This window comes from Malaclemys terrapin, chromosome 5 (genome assembly GCF_027887155.1).
Source record: "Malaclemys terrapin pileata isolate rMalTer1 chromosome 5, rMalTer1.hap1, whole genome shotgun sequence".
Lineage (NCBI taxonomy): Eukaryota > Metazoa > Chordata > Testudines > Emydidae > Malaclemys > Malaclemys terrapin.
The window spans coordinates 51,457,568-51,480,817 of record NC_071509.1 but is presented as its reverse complement, the minus strand read 5'-3'; the positions used below and the strand labels follow the sequence as shown (position 1 = coordinate 51,480,817).

The 23,250-nt window shown below is 44.3% G+C and overlaps 2 protein-coding genes across 3 annotated transcripts in view; one reads left to right on the top strand and one right to left on the bottom strand.

The window, feature by feature from the left end:
* Positions 1–8,868: 8,868 nt before the first annotated feature.
* On the bottom strand, positions 8,869–17,745 carry LOC128837917 (uncharacterized). The gene is made up of 3 exons (XM_054029597.1): positions 17,692–17,745; positions 10,326–10,934; positions 8,869–9,415 (listed from the first exon to the last, which is right to left on the bottom strand). Exons 2-3 carry the CDS (start codon positions 10,900–10,902, stop codon positions 8,949–8,951), a joined length of 1,044 nt encoding a protein of 347 aa, XP_053885572.1. The 5' UTR covers positions 10,903–10,934; positions 17,692–17,745; the 3' UTR covers positions 8,869–8,948.
* USP46 (ubiquitin specific peptidase 46) overlaps positions 17,274–23,250 on the top strand; it is a 38,599-nt gene continuing 32,622 nt past the window's right edge. The window contains exons 1-2 of one of the 2 annotated variants that reach the window (XM_054029594.1): positions 17,274–17,770; positions 18,924–19,045. In XM_054029594.1, coding sequence (XP_053885569.1) covers positions 18,965–19,045 — 81 coding nt within the window. In that variant the 5' untranslated portion in view covers positions 17,274–17,770; positions 18,924–18,964. The remainder of the gene's footprint in view (positions 17,771–18,923; positions 19,046–23,250) is intronic. The other variant, XM_054029596.1, reaches the window with a different exon arrangement.

Sequence of the window (23,250 nt, the reverse complement as noted above, 5' to 3'; positions counted from 1 at the left end):
TCAACTTTAAGGTCTCAGTCCTTATCTTCAAAGCACTCTGTGGCCTGGGCCCAGGATGCCTCAAAGGTTATTTAAAGCTCTGAGATGAAGACGGTTGAAAACTTTGTTCCTCTGGCACAAAAGAACAATAATAAGTAAAGATATGATTTAGGCACAGAGGTCAGGGATTCCATAACTAACGAACCTCCATGACTTCTTTGGCTTCGGCCCCCATCGCAATGGCAGGGCTGGAGCTGTTAGTGGCTGCAGTGGGGGCTGGAGTCCCCTGCGGGTGGTGGGGCTCGGGCTGTCAGTCCTATCCCCCCTGCAGGGCTCGGGCTTCAGTCCTGTCCCCCGGGCGGCAGTCCCTCCCCTGTTATTTTTAGTAAAAGTCATGGACAGGTTGTGGGCTTCCATGAATTTTTGTTTATTGCCCATGACCTGTCCATGACTTTTACTAAACAACTATGACAAAAATCTTAACCTTAGTAATAAGAGTAAAGCTTTTCTGTGGGAAACAACCTTCTTCCCTGGGAATTAAGGACTATCATAAAGTGCATCACTTTCTGCTCCATGTGCAAAGCACATTTCTTTGACCTCTAATATAAACACATAGAAACAGGTGTATTAAAAAAAAAAATGACACTCTACTCCACACACTTCTCCCTCTGAGGAGAGGATAAGAGAACAAACAACGTGACAGATTTGCAGTCATGTAGCTTAATGCAGTACTGGAAGGCACTCAGATATTACAGTGCTGGTATAAAAACCTAGATAGATTAGAAAGTTACCCATATATGTCCTAATTGCTGACATGAAATGATGACTAGAAAGTGCTGCAGAGTTTTATGTATTTAAAAAAAAAGTCTTTCAGGTGAGTTGGAACCACCAAGTTGTGCAAGAACTATGTCACTATTTGATATTATTTTCATTATCTCTCCACTTCCTTACTTTGTGATGGTCATTTGTTGCATCTTTTTCAAATTAGGCCTAGTCTTGGCAGGTGCACCATGTGAGCAAACCTTATGCCCAGATAGATGACTGCTCCCACATGGATTTACCCACATGGAATAATTTGTAGGACTGGGACATTCAGTTGTAGGAACCTAGTCTATTACATATGTTTGTACAGTATCTAGCACAATGGGACCTGATTTTGATTTGAACCCTTAGATGCTACTGTAATAAAAATATTTCATGAATTTATATCACAATTTGCATGCAACTACAGGGTTATTTTAAAATCATGCTGAAAATAGATCAGGTTCCATTTACAGCCCACATACTGTCAATATATCCTCTTAATTTTGTTTCCAGAATTTATATTCCCTATAATTAGCACATGTAGATTAGAGTTTAAAAAAAAAAAACTCTGGAGGAGGAGAAGAGTGCAAACAACATTAGTATGTCCTTTCCAGAGACAAACAGCATTTTGCAGTTTTGTTACAAACTTTAATTTTATGTTTTTTTGTTCTTTTCTTGTTTGGTAAATTGCATATTTTGGACTTTGAAGGTGTAGTAGTTCCGGGGTGGGGCTCGTGCCTTCCTGGGGCGCCTGAAAGCCAGGCCGCCCCGCTACAAAGCGAATAACAGTTCAGGGACCCGACCTTTGGGTAGGGGCTAAGCACCCAATTCACAGTTCTGAGCTCAGGCCCTTTGTGCAGGGGCTGAGCAGACAATTAACAGTTCTGGGCTCAGGCCCTTTGTGCAGGGGCTGAGCGGCCAATTAACAGTTCTGGGCTCAGGCCCTTTGTGCAGGGGCTGAGCGGCCAATTAACAGTTCTGGGCTCAGGCCCTTTGTGCAGGGGCTGAGCGGCCAATTAACAGTTCTGGGCTCAGGCCCTTTGTGCAGGGGCTGAGCGGCCAATTAACAGTTCTGGGCTCAGGCCCTTTGTGCAGGGGCTGAGCGGCCAATTAACAGTTCTGGGCTCAGGCCCTTTGTGCAGGGACTGAGCACACAATCAGCAGCTCCGGCCCTGGGTCAGGGCGGGGCAGCACACCAATAGTCAGTCAGTGGCCCAGGCCTTGTAGCAGGGGCTGGGTCAGTTTGGGTTAGCCCAGGCCCTAGGTCAGGGCAGGGCAGCCAACGGATAGTCTGTCAGGGGCCCAGGCCCCTTGGACAAGGGGGAGGAGAGACTGCCACCCGGCGCGGGGTGGCAGGGGGGAACACAGGCCCACCCACTCCACTGTGTTCCAGCCCGGGGCCCTATCCGCAGCAGTCCATCTGCCGCGCAGTCAGTGGGGATCCTGACCGCAACACACTGACATGGGTTCGGGGTCTGCTATCCCCGGGCCACTTCCCATCTCCTCCTCCATGGGTACCTGCTCCTCCTGAGTTCCGTCTGCTGGGTCACAGATCATGGGCTCCTCTGGGCCCCGAGCACCAGGTAGGTCTGTCGCTCCCTCTGGACCCTCGGCGGGGGGAAGCTCAGACTGCTCCTCAGGATACCGGGCTCTCGGCAGGCTCGGCCAGTCCTCCTCAGGGTACCGGGCTCTCGGCCGGCTCGGCCAGTCCTCCTCAGGGTACCGGGCTCTCGGCCGGCTCGGCCAGTCCTCCTCAGGGTACCGGGCTCTCGGCAGGCTCAGGTCCGCGGGAGCTCTGGCACCAGCATCTGTCCTCTCCCGCTGCCGGCCAGCTACTGAGCGCTGGGGCCTGGCCTTTATACTTCCTGTCCCGCCCCTTGACTTCCGGGGGGCGGGGACAGGCCGTGGTGGCTCCGCCCACTCTGGCGGCTTTTCTGGCTCATCGCTTCCTGGGGCGCCTGGAAGCCAGGCCGCCCCGCTACAGAAGGGTTTGGCTCATCTTTTTGTGCAAAATGTCTAATAATTAGCACTTATAAAGCACATTTTGCATATCTAAGAAACAAACTTGTAAAATTCACCAGTGCTTTTTCTTGCTGAATAAACTACCTGGTGAAGAGACTGTTTTTGCAACAATATGCAAGCTTCCACCTGGTAGAAGCCAGGGAATATTTTTAACTGAGTAGAGGATCACTAAAGATAAATATTATGTAAACAGATGAAGCTGTAGTTCCATATGCAAAAGCTGCCTTGTTGTTATGTTTTGTACAAAATTACTAATTTACATAAGGAACAAAGCTTTATGAAATGTAATTAAGCAGAAAGGTAGAAGCAGAAGTAGGTATATTATGAGATAATCACACCCCTAGGGTATTGCATCAAACTGATTGCAAAGGCTGTTCAAAACAGAATAAACCCAATAACTGCTACTGCCATAAAAATATAAACCCACTTTATTGATTTAGCCAGGCCTGGTTATATTTGACGTTAATATATATGCATCTATTTCATTTTGTAGTATTTCATTTTTTTAAAATCTTGTTATATTTTAACTACAAAAAACTAAGGTGCTTCAGCTTTGTTTTGTTTTCTTACTGAAATATCAGTCTCAACGGGAAAGAATAAAAAGAACAGTTATTTCAAAAGGCTGTCAATATTTCCTAACTACCAGCCAGTTTAATTTTTACGGCACCAGTTAGCCAAGGTGGCCATATTCAGAGATGAATTTGGGCCAATATTTCTAACAGTAGAGTTTAATTCCCTGTGCATCATATTCAGCTGTAACTTAGAGATGGTGGTAAGACTTGCTAATTTTTTGTAGCAGTAGCTGGAGAGACATTAGCAGATAACCACCTTTTGTATCTATTCTCTTTTCAGAAAGGCAGTTGAGATTAGGGACTGTCATAAAGTTGACCCTATCTTCCACTGGATTCCCCGGTCTGCTCCATGGTGGGACTAAACTCCCAAAAACAATCTGTTGGAAATATCTGATATTTTTCTATCTGCTGTGCCTTTTCTCTTTGTTTTGTCACGGGTGAGGGCAGTTCCTCTGTTTTTATATTAGCCTTTACTCAAATTCCCACTGACTTCAGGAGGACTCAGAACTGAGTAGTATGAGCTATATTATACCAATGATTTTTAAGTAGTCTTTCCCATTGAAATTAACGATGAAATGTATTTAAAAACTGATGGCATAATACAGCCCTGAATAAGGGGCAGTAAAGGATTTGGTCCAGTATTTATATAACATATAAGTTTTCATTTTGATTGTTTTAATTTGGACTAGTAAGAGACTATTAGATACTTCTCTATTTCAAGACAAAAATCTAGTTTTGAGGAAATAAGTGAATGGCTTGTGTTGCTGAAGTGTGCCTCTCCCCCTTCCCTCAACTGATGCTCTGAGTGGTAGGAGCCACACCCAACTTTGGCACAAATTTTGTGAACATTAGTGGTAAAATAATAGGTGGATTTTGGAAAAATCTCACCGAGCAAAAAAAGTCAGCCTCCAATATAAATAACCTTTGTATTCCAAAGAATTCATCTTATGTATGTATTCTTAGTCCTTCTGGTACTTCAGTTAGTATACGTTTCTACGAGGCACTGCATTCCATTCTAGGTGCGGCCGCCACCATTACCCCACCACTGACCGTGGACTCTAAGGATGAGATATTGTCGATGGCCGCTTCCTCGGAGATGTTAGCGGACGGGGAAGATGAGGAAGGAGATGAGGAGGACGAGGCAGTCGACAGCGCTTACAACGCTGATTTCCCTGACAGCCAGGATCTCTTCATCACCCTCACAGAGATCCCCCAAAAAACCCTGACTATTTTAACTGAAATTACATTGATGTGCCATGCAAGATATGAAACCTGAAAACTTTAAAAAATCCAAACACACATTCAGTGTTGTTAGTGTACTGAGTCAACATCCACTTTCTCTGATTCTTAAATTTGTAAATATTGTACATCATTTTGGCTGCTAACTCCCAATGAAATGCTCTTTTAACAGCTTGAAAAACAAATCCTTTAGTATGAAAGGGGCTAATTTTGCTTCTTGTTTAGCACACATTTTTAGCCAGGCCAGCTGACCCATTTCTGAACCATGTTTTGTTGTAATAAAAATAAAAAAAATCATTCTGTGGAAGATTCTACTACTTCTAGAGAAATTATTTTCAACCTGTGGTCCATGGACCACTGTGGGGGTCTGCAGACTATGTCCAAGGGGTCCACAAAAGGATGTCGTTACCATGGAACCGTGGTTTTCAACCTGTGGTCTGCAGACCCCTGGGACTATGTCTGAGATTTCCAAAGGTTGAAAACCACTGTTCCAGAGGATAAAGATAGTCTTGTGACTGTAGCACAGGATGAAATCTGGATTCTTTTCCTGCCATCATCACAGACTTTACTGTGTGATCTTGGACAAGTCATAATCTCTCTGTTCCACACTTTCCCTTGTTGTAAAATAGACTAATATTTGCTATACATGGGTGTTGTGAGATTAATGTAATGTTTGTAAAACACACCTTCCAAATGTCATCTGGAAAGTGTTACATTAGTCCAAAGCATTGTTAGCCCAGTGGGATATTTGCTATTGGCATTTATTTTTATACAGAAAAGAGGCTTCAAGTAGCATTTTTGTTAGTAGTTTTATAACCAAATGACCAAGATTGATCTAAAGGAAATGCAGAGGTTCATAAATTATATAAGCACTATTGGGTTATAAATAGTTCTTTGTTTTACTACAGAAAGGAAACACAGTTAGTTGTTCGTTATGAAGAGATAGAGCAGTTTGTACTTTGATTTTTAATACAGTGGAAACAATTGTTCACTGTTCTTTATTTGTACTGTTCCTATACTGTTAAGGAACTAGTTTTGGCTGCTTTCCACATCACTTTTTTATCATTAAAAAGCCACAAGAATAAATTTTTCTAGATCTGCCAGAAAAAGACCATTCTAACTGCTATATTGTCTTGCTTTTTTCTTGTTTAAAATTATCTCTAGTCGAAAAGCAATAAAGTCAATGATACCCTGCAGCTAAAGTGGAGCAAGAGCATCTGCATTATTCTCTTATTTTCTTAAATCCACCAATAAATAAATAAATGCCCTACACTCTGAAATGAATGTGGGCTGAAATGTCTGTTTAAAATTTTTGAGATAGTCAACTAAATCACAATTCTCTCTGAATCATATTCCACATGTTGCTATTTAATTTGTCTGCTTATATCTTGTCCATAGGACTCCCTTTGATGTCACTGCAAGTTTGGTGCACAGAATGATTATAGAATATCCAATAGAGATGTGCAATGCAGATAAAAATATACCTTGTAGATTGGAAAGGGGAATTTGATTGGAAGCCTTGGTTTGAGAGGAATTTACAGATATAATGAGAACTTCCATTTTGTGGTATCACTTCTTAGTAAATGATAAACATTTCACTAATTCCCTTCACAGTCGTGCCACCCCATGATTTTTTCTCTGGTACCATCTACAGTCCTATAAATCATTTTTAGATTATCTTTTCATATTTCATTCAAGCCTTCTAGTCCCCTCACCCCATTATTTCTGTTATATAAAGTTTTAAAGGTTGACTTCTTTCATGTTTCTTGCTTTACCTTCGGATAAAACTGGCCCTATCTCAATATAATATCTTTTATTTTGAAATGTTTCATATTAATTTCCATCTTAATTCCTGTTCCTGAAAAGCACCCCTCAGCTGAACACTTCTGATTGGGACGGGAGAAACATGAGGCAGGCTTTGGATTTTTCTTTTGAATGTTAAAAGCTAAACCAAGAGTTGTGCAATGCTGTTTTTCAGGTTTTGCTTTGTTTTTTTAAAGTAGAAAATAGGAGTAAACTAAGGGTATGTCTACACTACGAGAGTAGTTTGATTTTACTTAAATCGAATTCGTGGAACCGATATTACAAAGTCGAACGTGTGTATCCACACTAAGGACAGTAATTCAACTGTGTGAGTCCACACTAACGGGGTAAGCGTTGACATTGGAAGCGGTGCACTGTGGGTAGCTATCCCACAGTTCCCGCAGTCCCTGCTGCCCATTGGAATTCTGGGTTGAGCCCCCAAGGCCTGCTGGGGCAAAAAATGTGTCAAGGGTGGTTTTGGGTAACTGTCGTCATCCAACCGTCAGTCCCGCCCTCCCTCCCTGAAAGTGCCTGCGGGAAATCAGTTCGCGCACTTTTCTGGTGAGTGACAGCGCGGACGCCACAGCACTGCAAGCATGGAGCCCGCTGCGACCATCGCTGCAGTTATGGCCGTTGTCAACACCTCACACCTTATCATCCACCTTTTCCAGAGGCAGATGCTGAGAAATCGGGAGAAGAGGCTACGGCAGCATGGTGAGGACATTAAGTCTGAGAGGGGCATAGACCTCTCACAAAGCACGGGACCCCGCGCCTTGAACATCATGGTGGCAATGGGTCATGTTGATGCTGTGGAACGGTGATTCTGGGCCCGGGAAACAAGCACGGACTGGTGGGACCGCATAATGCTGCAGGTCTGGGATGAATCACAGTGGCTGCGAAACTTTCAGATGCGGAAGGGAACTTTCCTGGAACTTTGTGAGTTGCTGTCCCCTGCCCTGAAGCGCAAGGACACCCGGGTGCGAGCAGCCCTGACTGTCCAGAAGCGAGTGGCCATAGCCCTCTGGAAGCTTGCAACGCCAGACAGCTACCGGTCAGTCGCGAACCACTTTGGCGTGGGCAAATCTACCGTGGGGGTTGCTGTGATGCAAGTAGCCAATGCAATCGTTGAGCTACTGTTGTCAAAGGTAGTGACCCTTGGAAACGTGCATGGCCTTAATAGATGGCTTCGCCACGATAGAATTCCCAAACTGCGGTGGGGCTACAGATGGAACTCACATCCCTATCCTGGTACCGGACCACCAGGCCAGCCAGTACATTAACAGAAAGGGCTACTTTTCAATGGTGCTGAAAGCACTGGTGGACCATAGGGGACGTTTTACCAACATCAATGTCGGATGGCCGGGCAAGGTTCATGACGCTTGTGTTTTCAGGAACTCTGGTCTGTTTAGATGGCTGCAGGAAGGTATTTACTTCCCGGACCAGAAAATAACTGTTGGGGATGTGGAGATGCCTATAGTGATCCTCAGGGACCCAGCCTACCCGCTAATGCCCTGGCTCATGAAGCCCTATACAGACGCCCTGGACACTGAAAAACAACTCTTCAACTACTGGCTGAGCAAGTGCAGAATGGTGGTGGAGTGTGCTTTTGGACATCTCAAGGGGAGATGAAGAAGCTTACTGACTCACTCTGATCTCAGCAAAACCAATATCCTCATTGTTATTGCAGCTTGCTGTGTGCTCCACAATCTCTGTGAGAGCAAGGGGGAGATCTTTATGGCAGGATGGGAGGTTGAGGCAAATAGCCTGGCTGCTGATTACGCCCAGCCAGACAGCCGTGCGATTAGAAGAGCCCAGCGGGACGCGCTGTGCATCCGGGAAGCTTTGAAAGCTAGGTTCCTCAGTGAGCAGGGTAACCTGTGACTATTAAGTTTGTTTAAAGAGAAGCTGAACCTGCCCCTGTTTCTTTACCCAGTTAATGTTGACTATCCTCTCCAGTTACATATTCCATTCACCCCGTTTCCCCCCTTTCAACACACGTTTAAAAATAAAATAAATGGAACTCTGTTAATGAACACCATTTTCTTTATTACTTTTCGGGACTCTGTGTGTGGGGGCTATGTGACTTTGTGGCGGGGGAGGACGGTTACAGATCCCCTGCTGCGTGGCTCTGTGATCCAGGCTAAGGACCGCTGCATAAGATCTCTAACCGCCCTCCCACGCCACAAAGTCACATAGGTGCCCCCCGCACAGAACTTGAAAACCACCTCCCAGAATGACCAGGGTGCCTACAAAAACAACAAGGAGTCTGGTGGCACCTTAAAGACTAGTGACTGCAATGTGTGTGTGACCTTCTGCTGAACCTGCCCCTGTGTCTGTACCCTTGTAAAGGTGACTGTCCTCTCCAATTACCAATCCCCTTCTCCCCCTTCAAACACACTTTCCTCTAAAAGAACATGACGGAAACAGTAATTAACAGAAACGTATTTTTTATTAGCAACTACACAGTTAGGGGATGACACTGGGACGGGGGCTTGGGTGAGGTGCTTTTGGAGTGAAGGAAAGGACTTATCAAAACGTTGGGAATGAGAGCCTTCTGGTACTTGAGTGGTCTGCAGGGGTGAGGTGACAGTTTTCACGGCCCTTGCCGCCCCTCCTTCTTGGGACTTTGGGTGAGGGGGGTATGGGACTTTGTGGCAGGGGAGGGCGGTTAGAGATAGACTGCAGCGGGGCTCTGTCCTCCTGCCTCCGGTCATGCAGAACATCCACAAGGCACCGGAGCATGTCCGTTTGCTCCCTCATTAGTCCAAGCAGCGTTTGAGTCGCCTGCTGGTCTTCCTGCCGCCACCTCTCCTCCCGTTTGCTGTGTGATCGCTGGTATTGCGACATGTTCTCCCTCCACTGGGTCTGCTGGGCCGCCTCGGCTTGGGAGCAGCCCATAAGTTCTGAGAACATGTCCCTTGTCCTTTTCTTTCTCCGCCTAATCTGCGCCAGCCTCTGGGAGGGGGATGCCGGGGTAGGTCGGGAGACAGTCGCAGCTGTGGGATGGGAAAAAGGGAGTGAATTCCTCACAAAGATAAATTTTTGTGAACAATGTACATAGTCTTTCTCTGTGAACAAGACCATGCACAGCACCTATCACATGCGCACTCAGGACAAGGTCCAATTTTCGGCCTTCACATTCAGTGCCTGGGGTCTTGCAGTGGAGATCAGACAAGCGGGGCAGGTCAGCGGAATTCAGGTAGCAAGCTGACTTGGTAAGCCATAGACTTTTGGCTGCTTAAAACTTAAATTATAGAAGTGCCCTCCTTTCACGTTCAAAGCAATGCTCCTAGCGTTGGCCAGTTCCTGCTGCCGGCAATCCAGCAAGCATGAACTCTGCCCCTGTCGCACCCCCTCGCGGCTGTCCCCGGGAAAGATTCCTGTATGCTGCCGCTCTCCCGTCTCCACCGCGTGGCTGTAAACCGCCGGTTACAGTTATGTAAAGGAGCAGGCAAGCAGTCCCAATACTAACATTCCCCTAATTCAAAGCAGGTCACCATGAGCGACATCACTCTGCTGAGGATTTCTGAAACAGAGAAAGAGCGCATGCTGCATGAAAGCCAGCAAAAAACAGGGCCATATGCCACCATGCTCTGCAAGGCAATGATCCCAGAGTACTTGATGATAGCCTGGCGTGGAAAAGTTTCCTACCACGGAGGACACAATAAGGCAGCTCTCCCCAGGAACCTCATGCAAAGGCTTTCCAATTACCTATAGGACAGCTTCGTGGAGATGTTCCATGAGGATTTCAGCTCTATCCCCGGACATATAGACCTTATTTTCCAGTAGCTGCACTGCTAAGGACTAAAACGTTAAGCGCCTAGGGCAAACTAATCATGAAAAACCCATTGTTAATAATGTTCCTGTTCTGTTCAAAATAAATGTTTACATGTTTAACACACTTACCGACTGATCTTTCCCCTGACTCAGGGTCCGGGTTAACGCATGGGGAGGTTTGGTAGGGGATCTCTGTGAGGGTGATGAAGAGATCCTGGCTGTCGGGGAAATCAACGTTGTAAGCGCTGTCGACTGCCTCGTCCTCCTCATCTCCTTCCTCATCTTCCCTGTCTGCTAACATCTCCAAGGAAGCGGCCGTCGACAATATCCCATCCTCAGAGTCCACGGACAGTGGTGGGGTAGTGGTGGCGGCCGCACCTAGAATGGAATGCAGTGCCTCGTAGAAACGGCATGTCTGGGGCTGGGATCCGGAGTGTCCGTTTGACTCTTTGGTCTTCTGGTACCCTTGTCTCAGCTCCTTGATTTTCACACGGCACTGCGTTGCATCCCGGCTGTATCCTCTCTCTGTCATGGCTTTTGAGATCTTCTCGTAGATCTTCGCATTCCGTTTCTTGGAGCGCAGCTCCGAAAGCACAGACTCATCGCCCCACACAGCGATCAGATCCAAGACTTGCCGATCAGTCCATGCTGGGGCCCTCTTTCTATTCTCAGATTGCATGGTCACCTCTGCTGGAGAGCTCTGCATCGTTGCCAGTGCTGCTGAGCTCGCCACGATGTCTAAACAGGAAATGAGATTCAAACTGGCCAGACAGGAAAAGGAGTTCAAATTTTCCCAGGGCTTTTCCTGTGTGGCTGGTCAGAGCATCCGAGCTCAGACTGCTGTCCAGAGCGTCAACAGAGTGGTGCACTGTGGGATAGCTCCCGGAGCTATTAGTGTCGAATTCCATCCACACCTACCCTAATTCGACATAGCCATGTTGAATTTAGCGCTACTCCCCTTGTCGGGGACGAGTACAGAAATCGAATGTAAGAGACCTCTATGTCGAACTAAATAGCTACGTTGTGAGGACAGGTGCAGGGTTAATTCGATTTAACGCTGCTAAATTCGACATAACCTCCTAGTGTAGACCAGGCCTAAGCTCAATATGACTGTAATTGCACAGTATCTAGTAGTTTCTGTTCTTAAAGATGTTTGTGGCAATCAGCACTTTATTTGCATGGGTGTGTGTAATAGGGTGCTCCTTTGCTCCTGTCATCTTGCCCCACAGAAATTGCACAGACTCCACTGATTGTGCATTCACAGTACCACTTATTTGAGTTCCCTCCACCAACACCACTACACCATACAACAGTGTATTTATAATAGCCTATGTGCTTTTGGCCCACACATCAGGACTTGAGACTAGCTAGCCCTGTTCCTCTCACTCAGCACTCCCTTCCTGTGTCTCTTGATCCTTCTGAGAGGATGGGCTAATTATTCTTTGTATCACCCTGCTTTCAAGCCTGACTATCTAATTACCTCAGTCAGCTTGGGGGCAGAGGGGGTTGGGGGAGGAAGGCATGGCCAAAGCATAGAGCATGCAAATGATCCTGGGCTGCTGAAATGACCCCTAGGTAGTTAGTATGTATTAGAACAGGGGTCGGCAACCTTTCAGAAGTGGTGTGCCGAGTCTTCATTTATTCACTCTAATTTAAGGTTTTGCGTGCCAGTAATACACTTTAACATTTTTAGAAGGTCTCTTTCTATAAGTCTATAATATATAACTAAACTATTGTTGTATGTAAAGTAAATAAGGTTTTTAAAATGTTTAGGAAGCTTCATTTAAAATTAAATTAAAATGCAGAGCCCCCCGGACCGGTGGCCAGGACCCGAACAGTGTGAGTGCCACTGAAAATCAGCTTGTATGCTGCCTTCGGCACATGTGCCATAGGCTGCCTACCCCTGTATTAGAACTTCCCACTGGCTGCTCCAATGTGAGTTGGAGGCTAACTCAGGCCTCAACTGCCCTAGGATTGAGGTGTGGGTGTAGAATGCTACCTCTGCTTCTCCTCCACTTCCCCGTAGCTGTGCCAAGCAGAGCCTGGTGCAACTGAGAATCCAGCCCTCAAAGTTTAATAGACTTCAAGACATGGGGCCAAATTCATCAGTAGTGTAACTCCATGAAGTCAATGGAATTACACTTAATATGAGTTTGTTTCAGTGTTTCTTTATGGGACGTTCTTTTATAAGGTTAATTTAGTGCTTGTGGAAGGAGGTGGCCTGAAAACCTTGGCCCTTTATCCACAGAGTGGACATTAGAAGCGCAGGTTTCCTCACGCTCACGGATGAAAGGTAGTTCTGTCTCCACAATAACTCAATCCTTGGCCTGGGCTAAGACTGCCAATTTGTGCCAGTTTTGATGGTGACATTTGTAATGTGGGCCCTGTCCAATAGGAACTGGACTAAGGCCAACAACTTATTTTACTTAGGCCACCTAACGGCATTCTGATGGCAAGATTTCATCTTTCAGTCACTATTGACTGGTATCAGATTTTAATTACAGTACAGACCCATTTACGCGCGGATGTCGGGAGTCAAGCCATCACGACCGCGGGTTAACGGACTGTGGGTTAAGAGGGCCATGCTGAAATATCTTAAGATATCTATATATACATTTATAATTATCTAGGATTACATATGTATGCACAACATCCCAAATACTGCAGGCCTATCTGTTAACGGTGCTTTGCAAGAATATAAATTCAAATGTGTAATCTAATAAAAACATTATTATTAGTACACAGGGGTGAAAGTAACTCAGGACACTTACGGGGTGGAGGCGGCTCTGGTCCCTGGAAGGGGCGGGGCCTCAGACAGAAGGGGTGGGGCTAGGGGTCAGCATCCCCCAGCCAGCCCTTGCAGGCCACCTGGTCCATGCCGCCCGGGGTTCCCGTGATTTAAAGTGTCCGGGGCTCTGGACGCCGCTGCTGTGGTAGCGGCATCCAGAGCCCCGGGCCCTTTTAAATTGCTGGCCCTGGGGCAGCTGATCCCTTTGCCCACCCTGCCCGTCGGTGGCCGGGGGGGGGGCAAAAGAGGCAGGGACCTTAAAGCGCTGCAGGGTCCTTTGCCACGGCAGTGCTTTAACGTTGCTGCCCCCTTCTCCTCCCTCCCCCCCATCGGCGGTAAAGATGTACAACACATTTCTGATCCGCACTTCCTGTTGATTTCTATGTCAGTGAGTTAGTGAGCAAATCTGTAGCACTACATAGCAAGTACCTGTACCATGTGTTAATGAGTCTCGCGTGTTAAATAGGTGGCACTGAGAGGCATGGCACTACCATGCATTAAACGGATTCACATGTAAATGGGTCACAAATAAACAGGTCTGTACTGTAATGATCTAAGGTCTGATCTTGCTATGCTTGCAAAGCAAGATCTGGAAAAACTCCTTTTGACTTCAGGGTGTTTTGCCTAAGCAAAGTCTGCAGGGTTTAGGCCTCTACAGATTGAAGGTGCGATACTCCAGTATCAAGCTGTGGTCGAAAAGGCACCCAAATTTGCCATATTTAACTTCCTGATTTTTATTTATTTATCATTGAGGATGAGGTCATAGGAAAAAACATGTCCTCACATCTGCACAGTGATGTTTGCAGTGTATGGTTTCTTTTTTAAAGTTCTCTTTCTTCATTTGAACTACTCCCTCAACAGAGAGGAGGAACAATAAGTTGGCAATAAATTTCTGGTGATAGTTTATACAGTGTGTGTTAATTTAAAAAATGGAGAGGAAGGACTATCAGAGTTAAAGCCGAAGATGTGGAATCTGTATAACTGAATTCCATTCTTGCTTCTCCTACAGACTTAATGTGCGGACTTAGGCAAGTAATTTAGCATCCTGTACCTGTTATCTCATCTGCAATGTTGTTATACCAGTGCTAATCTCCCTCACAGCGTGTTGTGAGCCTTAATTTATTGATGCTTGTAAAGTGATCTGAGATCCTTGGATAGAAGGTGCTATAAAGCATGTGAGTCTGTATATTAGTATTCATATATATATGAATGTGCGTATACATACATGCTCACCAAATGTTAAAATTTGTAAAAGTAAATGTTATAAAAATAGTACAATGAATGTATAATTATTAGGGCTGTCAAGAGAATTAAAAAATCGATCGCGATAAATCGCACGATTAAAAAAATTAATCATGATTAATTGCACTGTTAAACAATAATAGAATACCATTTATTTAAATATTTTTGGATGTTTTCTACATTTTCAAATATATTGATTTCAGTTACAGCACAGAACACAAAGTGTACAGTGCTCATTTTATATTTATTTTTCATTACAAATATTTGTGCTATAAAAAACAAAAGAAATGGTATTTTTCAATTCACCTCATACAAGTACTGTAATACAATCTCTTTATCATGAAAATTGAACTTATTCTTCTAACAGTGGCCAGTGCTAGGTGCCTCAGAGGGAATGAACAGAACAGGTAATCATTAAGTGATCCATCCTCTGTTGCTCATTCCCAGCTTCTGGGAAACAGAGGCTAGGGACACCATTCCTGCCCATCATGGCTAATAGCCATGGATGGACCTATCCTCCATGAATTTATCTAGTTCTTTTTTGAACCCTATTATGGTCTTGGCCTTCACAACATCCTCTGGCAAGGAGTTCCACAGGTTGACTGTACATTGTATATAGAATTCTGTACAAAAAAACCTGCATTCAAAAATAAAACAATGTAAAACATTAGAGCTTACAAGTCTACTCAGTCCTACTTCTTGTTCAGTCAGTCACTCAAACAAGTTTGTTTACATTTGCAGGAGATAATGCTGCCCGCTTTGTTTACAATGTCACCTGAAACTGAGAATGGGTGTTCACATGGCATTGTTGTAGCCTGCATTGCAAGATATTTATGTGCCAGATGCGTTAAAGATTCATATGTCCCTTCATGCTTCAACCATCATTCTAGAGGACATACATCCATGCTAATGAAGGGCTCTGCTCGATAACGATCCAAAGCAGTGCAGACCGACACATGTTCACTTTCATCATCTGAGTCAGATGCCACCAGCAGAGAGGTTGATTTTCTTTTTTGGTGATTCAGGTTCTGTAGTTTCCACATTGGAGTGTTGCTCTTTTAAAACTTCTGAAAGCATGCTCCACACCTCATCCCTCTCAGATTTTGGAAGGCACTTCAGATTCGTAAACCTTGTGTCGAGTGCTGTAGCTATCTTTAGAAATTTCACATTGGTACCTTCTTTGCATTTTGTGAAATCTGCAATTAAAGTGTTCTTAAAACGAACTACCTGTGCTGAGTCATCATCCGAGACTGCTATAACATGAAATATATGGCAGAATGTGGGTAAAACAGAAGACATACTATTGTCCCCCCAAGGAGTTCAGTCACAAATTTAATTAATGCATTGTTTTTTAATGAGCATCATCAGCATGGAAGCATGTGTTCTGGAATGGTGGCCGAAGCATGAAGGGGCATACGGATGTTTAGCATATCTGGCATGTAAATACCTTGCAATGCTGGCTACGAAAGTGCCCTGTAAATGCCTGTTCTCACTTTTAGGTGACATTGTAAGTAAGAAGCCAGCAGCATTATCTCCCATAAATGTAAACAAACTTGTTTGGCTTAGCGATTGGCTGAACAAGAGGGAGGACTGAGTGGACTTGTAGGCTCTAAAGTTTTACATTGTTTTGTTTTTGAGTGCAGTTATGTAACAAAAAAAATCTACATTTGTATATTGCACTTTCATGATAAAGCGATTGCATTACGGTATTGTATGAGATGAATTGAAAAATACTATTTCTTTTGTTTATAATTCTTACAGTTCAAATATTTGCAATAAAAATAATAATATAAAGTGAGCACTGTACACTTTGCATTCTGTGTTGCAATTGAAATCAATATATTAAAAAATGTAGAAAATATCCAACAATATGTAATACATTTCAACTGGTATTCTATTGTTTAGCAGTGCGATTAAAACTACGATTAATATTTTTGCGTTAATGGCGTGAGTTAACTGCGATTGACAGCCCTAATAATTATCATTATACATCTATATATTGCAATCTGTACATTTCCTCCCAATCCTTCAAAACATCAGTACATATTACTGTCTTTCACACAAATATCTGTGGACTTTATAGGTCAGCTAAATAGGCTTGGATTGTATTTTCTAAATAGACAGCCAACCTAATTCTCAATTACTGAGGGACAATCTCCACTCATTGATATATTTTGCTTTCCACAACCAAATCTCTGTACAACTTTTCATGAGTGATGTACCAGAGTATTCAGATTCTAATATCTAAACTGTATTGTTAAATATATTCACCTAACGTTGCATTATTGCTGATTATGTACTCTATGTATCATATGACTTTTAAAAACTAACTTTATATTTGTAGATAATCTAAACACTATACCCAGATGTACAGACACTCTTTTCCCAACCTATGTATTACATATTTTTTTAACATTAGCTTTAATAACATTTTTATTTCTCTTAGCACACATCACAGACAACTCAACTGAAGCAGCAAATAAATCTAAAAAAACCCGATCTTTCCCCAACTATCACCCCTCAGCAGATCTGCCTTGTGCTTTTATGTTGTTACATCATAGATACAAATGGGGACTGGGGCGCTCTTCCCTTTCCTGGGGCTACCAGCTAGATCCTTTAAATCCAGGGGGAGTTTTGTTTTGCATTTGTCAGAACTAAAGGATCTGGGCAGGGGCGCTGGAACAGTTTGTATAGTGGGGTTGCTGTGAGTCATTGAACCAAACTGTAAATTCTGTATGTGATGGAAACCCCCTCAGGCAGGGGGTGCTGCAGCATCCCTAGTTCCAGCACCTATGGATCTGGGCTCAGGTCCCCTTCAGCCTGTGGCGTGCAGAACGCCCGGAAGCCCCACCTGACCCGCGGACACCCAGCACACAACCGGCGAGGGTAGCCGAGAAGGGAGCGGGGAGCGTGGAGCGATCGCCTTCTCCCATGCACCGCATTGGCTGCGGCACCAGCAGCCTCCGCGGGACAAGCGCTGCCGGTTGGTGCCGGTGCACGCCAATTACCAGCGCTGACCTGCCCTTCCCCGGCGCTGTCAAAGTTGATCACAGGGCGCTGCGCTGCAATGGAGCGAAGAGCAGCGGCAGCGGCCGCCAGGGAAGGCGGAGGAAGGGGGAGATTAACACGGCCCTGGCTGGCACAGCGGCGCGGCTGATCTCCCCATGCAGTAAAGGGGGAGCGAGCGGGGAGAGGCGGGAGAGGGGGAGGGAGGGATGCTGCTGCAGCAGCTGCCAGTGCAGCGCTGTTAAATCTGCTGGTCAGCCCTTCCGAGGAGCAGCCGCCGCCCGCCGGCGGCTCTTGGGCTTTGAGGCAGGAGCGGGAGGAGTCGAGGCGGTTTCTGCTGCAGAGGGGGATTTAGTGGCTGTTTACCCCCCTCCGCGGACTTTTCTCCCAGCATAACCTCGGACCCTCCTCCTCCTCCCCTCCCCGCGATCTTCCAACCATGAGCATGTCTGTTTTTACCTTATAAAGATGGCGGTGTGGGATCACTGCAACCTTTAGACTAATGACTGTCAGAAACATCGCCTCCATCTGTAATATGGTAAGTACTTGCTGACCTGCAGGCTGGCTTCAGGGGCGGGGGACACAACTCAACAACCCCCAATGGTGCAACATCAGAATGGGTGGAGGGGAGGGGAGGAGACTCCTTTCCAGGTGCACCGGGGAGTAAAGTTATGGCTATTCCTGTCTAATCCCCTCGCTGGAGGCTGGTGAGATCTGGAAGTGGGTGAAGGTCATGTAAAGATAAGCAGGAGATTTAATTCAAAACAGGGCAGTCGATGGCTTGAAGAGCTTCTACTGACTCCTTGCATTGAATGTAGACATTCATTGTCTCTCCGAGAAGGGAGAGTTCAGAGCTCAGCTGTCCAACCACCGGGCTGCATCTAGGTATGGGAAGGAGTTCAGAACAGTGGAGGGTCTCATCCTTTGTAGGTGACACTTAAGCAGGCTGACAAGTTTGCTGTTTGTGTCCCCACCTTGTGGCCCCAATTAAACACTTGAGCCAATATTTCTAAAACTGGATTCCTAAAAGTAGGTTCCTAAATCCATACTGAGGCTCCAAAATAAGTGGCCTGATTTTAAAAGCCACTGAGCACCCAAAGACTCCGACTGAAGTTAGTAGGAGCAGTTGGTGCTCATCTGTATTGAAAATCAAGCCACTTATTTAGGCTTATAACTGTTGACTTAGGAGCCTAGCCTTAGGCACCCATTTTTGAAAATGGCCAGAGGATCAGAATCTGTGCTGATGGGTATTGTAAGGGATATCCAGTAAATGAGAACTGGCTTTAACCCAAGATGTTTCTATTATATTTTTGAAACACCTAACTCCCCTCCTCCCCAGGATAGTCTAAAAGTTTAGAAAAATAAATTTAAAACATTAATGTTTCATTTCAGTTTGTGTTGGGTCTTGCTGTTTTCAGCCCCAATAAGATATGACAGGAAGATTTCTTTACACATTTGAATATGGTTTTCATTTTGACTCTACAGACTTTGGGGTTTTCTTATTAGACCACATTGCCTTTGGATTTTTAAGATTTGTTTGGTTATAGTTTAAGGGCTCAAAGGTTTTAATGGACCTGCTGCAAAAGAAAGCAATTTATGGGGTAGGTTATAAATGCCCAAAATAAATAGGGTAAGAACACATTTCAACACCCTTTGTTGTTGTAGTTTATGTTTTCCCCCCTTGTTTTCAGGTTCTGCAAGAACAGTTACATGCAGTTGCCAGCTTCCTTCCATGTGGTGCCCCAGCATGCCCTTTGCAGGTGATGTCACACCCACCATTCATCAGCACTGGAGAATGGAGCCTGCCTATAGGGTAAGGCAGTGGTTCTCAACCTGTGACTCATGATTCCCTTGGGGATCACAAGCAGTTGTCCAAGGGGGTGAGGGTTGTGAGTCTGCTCCCATTCAATGTCTCCAGTCTTATGCTTGCAACCACTCATTCTCGGATGCTAGGAATGCCCCCCCCCCCCACTTGTTCCAAGGTCCTCATTGCCACCTTTGAAACATCTGTTCTGAGGTGCATTACTGGAGGATTGAATTTAGGTGTCACATTATGAAAAAAGGTTGAGAATCCCTAGGGTAAAATAATCTGAGTTCTTGCCTCCCCTCCCCAATGTGGTTTCCTAAAGTTTTCATTGTTCTTATTTTTTTAACCCTGTGGAATAGGAGGCAAGTATACTGCAAAGACATATATAGGAAACAATACAGTATTTGGGGAGAAAACCTGGAGTTACTTACCTTACCCTATAGGCGGGCTTCAGTTTTCAGTGTTTGATGAATGGTGGGTGCGATCACGCCTAGATTGCATGCTACAGCACCGCATGAAATAAAGCTGGAGATTGTTAGATGGCTACAAGAGTTTAACATTGACATGATGTCTTAAGAATCCTATGTTTCCCCCCACACCACCTATCCCAATTATTTTAGAGGGATGTATTTGTGCTTTCCCCAAGGTCCAGAAGAACCACAGAGCAAAACCAACTAGGCTTGCATCAGTTTTACTTTTCTATTCCCGCTCTTGTCACTATCAATAGGCAGCTGCACAAGTAACATCTTACGAATGTAGAACTTAAGAGGAAAGGGACACAAGAACAGAAGAAGGGAATGGTCTAGTGAAGCCTCATGTTCAGGACCAAGTTTGGTTTCTTGCTCCCTTCATGATACTGGGGTGGCAACAATGCTTTGTTTCTCTAAGGCAACTTTCAGCTGAACAAAGGAGCTCTATCAATGGACTCCAGAGGAAGCTATGTCAACCCCATATGGGAGGGCTGCTGCAATGCGTGGCCTGTTGCAGGGGGAGGCACGTGGATCATAAAAGGCTTCCGAAAAGGAGGGACAAGAGAAGCAAGAAGTAGGGAGGAGAGAGACTGACACAAATAAAATGGGGGGAAGACAAGAACAAAATGCATTAAATCCAAAGGAGAGAAAAAGGCACTAAGAGTGGGATTGAAGAAGGGTGAATGAAGATTGATTTAAGTCGACCCTAGAAATAGGTTATTATAAATTCCAGCCAGAACTATTAATCCCAGACCATATCTCAGTGCTTGACACCAAATGGCTCAATTCTTCTTTGGCCTAAGAATTAACCAGTTAAAAGGAGAAATATATATGGAGTTCATTTCCTAGTTGAAATGAATTTTAAAAGCTCACTCTGTTCTTTTCCTTTTATCCTTCTAGTTCCCCTTCCATTTGAAGGTATGTGCACGGACTGCACGGAATGATTACATAAAAACCCTTGCTTAGTTGGTGTTTGCTCACCTACACTGCTATAAATATTTGTCATGTAATGATGGATTATAGGTTTTGGATTGTAGTCCTCTATTGAACAAGGATTTTTTGTTTGGAAATTCATATGTGCTCATCTCTAGATTAAATGAATACAGTGAGAATTAACAGGTTGAAATTGGCCTGATCTAACTGGATTAGTCAGAGTCACAGGAAGAATGCTTGTTATGATTTAGTTGACTGCCTGAGGGTATAGTACAGGGGTCGGCAATGTTCGGCATGCGGCTCGCCAGGGTAAGCACCCTGGCGGGCCGGGCCAGTTTTATTTACCTGCTGACGTGGCAGGTTCGGCCGATCGCGGCCCCCACTGGCCGCAGTTTGCTGTCCCGGGCCAATGGGGGCGGCGAGAAGCCGCAGCCAGCACATCGCTCGCCCGCGCCGCTTCTCGCCGCCCCCATTGGCCTGGGACAGTGAACCGCGGCCAGTGGGGGCCGCGATCGGCCGAACCTGCCGCATCAGCAGATAAATAAAACTGGCCTGGCCCGCCAGGGTGCTTACCCTGGCGAGGCGCGTGCCAACGTTGCCGACCCCTGGTATAGTATGTCAAATTGTAAGTCTGGTCTCCTAGTTATGGCGAGGCATTGTGCTCTTCCAGGAAGGCCAAAACAGGTGTAGGGAAACAAGTGTGTGAAGGAAAATGTTTTAACTTGTTTGAAAAAAATCAAAATCTAGTACTGCATATTCAATAGACAGATGAATCCTCATTTACTGAGCCCAAAGCAAAAGAGTTAGCAACAGTAACTGAGCAGAAGTGACCCAGTGAAAGAACTTAGCAGATATCCCTGTCCACGTGTTAAACAAATAAACCCACAATTTCCAAAACAGACCAGTCAAGGCCATGTCCTTTCTCTTTGTCCTGTCCCCACAATTAGAAAAAAAAATGGTAGGTGAGGTCTAACACCCTGATTTTGCAACTTGTTCTGCACAGGTATACCCCTGCATTCATGTGGGGCTCCAGTGAAGTGAATGGGACTCTTGTGTGACTGGTGGGATCCACCTGCTCAGCTCAGTTGTATTGTAGGGGAGTCCAACTCTCTCTTCTTACATGCCTGACAGATGCTGTGAGAAGTTTAGTCAAATATGTGTACAATGCTCTAATCATGTTAGGTGATATAAAAGTGTTTATTAGCTATATTGCTTGAGGAAAAATGGTATGATATATTTGAAAAACTCGGTTCTAGGGAATGTCCATGCCTTAATGTTACCCCAGCTGAAGGGAGTCCAGGTAAAATTAGGGACTTTTATTTTTAGTACCTGTATTTACTCATATTGTACCCATATTAAACTTGCATTGTAATCCTCTTCTGTAAAGCTCCTTGAAGGCATCCAGTGTGACTACAGCATAGAATGTTTGGTCCAAAGGTGAATAAGCATGTTGTAATTTTTAGACTGTTACTGAAATCCACTGCAGTGCGTTTCTCTGTTGATGGCCTTCTGATTCAGCCTGGGACTCTTGAGTTAAGCTCAGACTGCAGTGTAGAGAATGTTACTGTCTTGTGTAAGAACTACATCTAATCATTTATTAAATGTATATATTTATTTATTTTTGTATAGAGTGACCTGACAAGCTCTCTTGTGCTCTGAACAAGAGAAATACACCTTTGTGTTGTCCTGCTAAAAGCAGGTTTTATATTTCCTTCCCAACATTTTTCAATAGTGTTTGAAATCACCTGATCTCCATTGAAAGATGATATGTGTCAGTTTAATGCACAGTGATAACATGACACAACTTGTGAGGATCTCTTGTTATACAACGTATCACAGACATCACATACATTGTAGTTACAGTAGACTCTGACATGTTTGTTTGGTAATCCTATACAATGTATACATATGACTTCAATAACAAGTTACAGTACAAAAAAACCCTTCAAGTTAATTTGGTTCTCTACTCTATATAAGCATGGCTTTAGTTTTTCCAACTCAAGATTTTATCAAGTCTCACAATAACTGGTGTTTTTCTTAAAGTTCCAGGCCAGCTCCAGGAGTTATGTGAACGCATGAGAATCTCAGTTTTCATTAAAAAACTAAGCTTCTAGCCCTTGTGGTTGTAGAGAAAAGCTTGAAAACATGAAAAGTTCAAAACCCAGAAGTCAGATTAAAAAAAGAACTCAACATTTTATTATTTTTAAAAGTCTCAGGATTGTTTGAGTGATGGGAGTTAGCAATATCAGGATCTTAGCTACAGAGACAAATTTGAAAAATGTTAGATGCTGGGACTATGTACATTCTAGTTATTTCTATAAACACAGGTTCTGAGACAGATTCTGCTCTTTGCAACACAAGTATACTTGAGGTGCAGAAGTTAGCACCATGAGTTTTAAATTGACATCATACTTGATAGTGGTTAAAATTATTATAAAACAAATTATATGATCATTTTAATTTTGGAAATTTCTTCTAACAAGAAAAACTTTGGGCAGTCTGTCACTGTCTAGGCAATAAACTAGCCATCTGAAATTATTTATGGGTAGATTAATGAAGCACTGTAAATATTTAGGTGTGAAAATATAGTTGCAGGCACAATTTAGATTCCAATCTTTAGAAATGTGGTCTCAAATGTGCATAATTTTTATACATATGACTTGTTTCTTCTGATGATCTTTGATCAGCCAAAAGAAATTACATTATTTTTGGTTAGTTGTTTTGCTGCTGCAACTATTATCATACATGCATTTTTATGGCACTTATTATAACATTAGAAAAAAGCAGGATGATATACTTTTAAGGTTG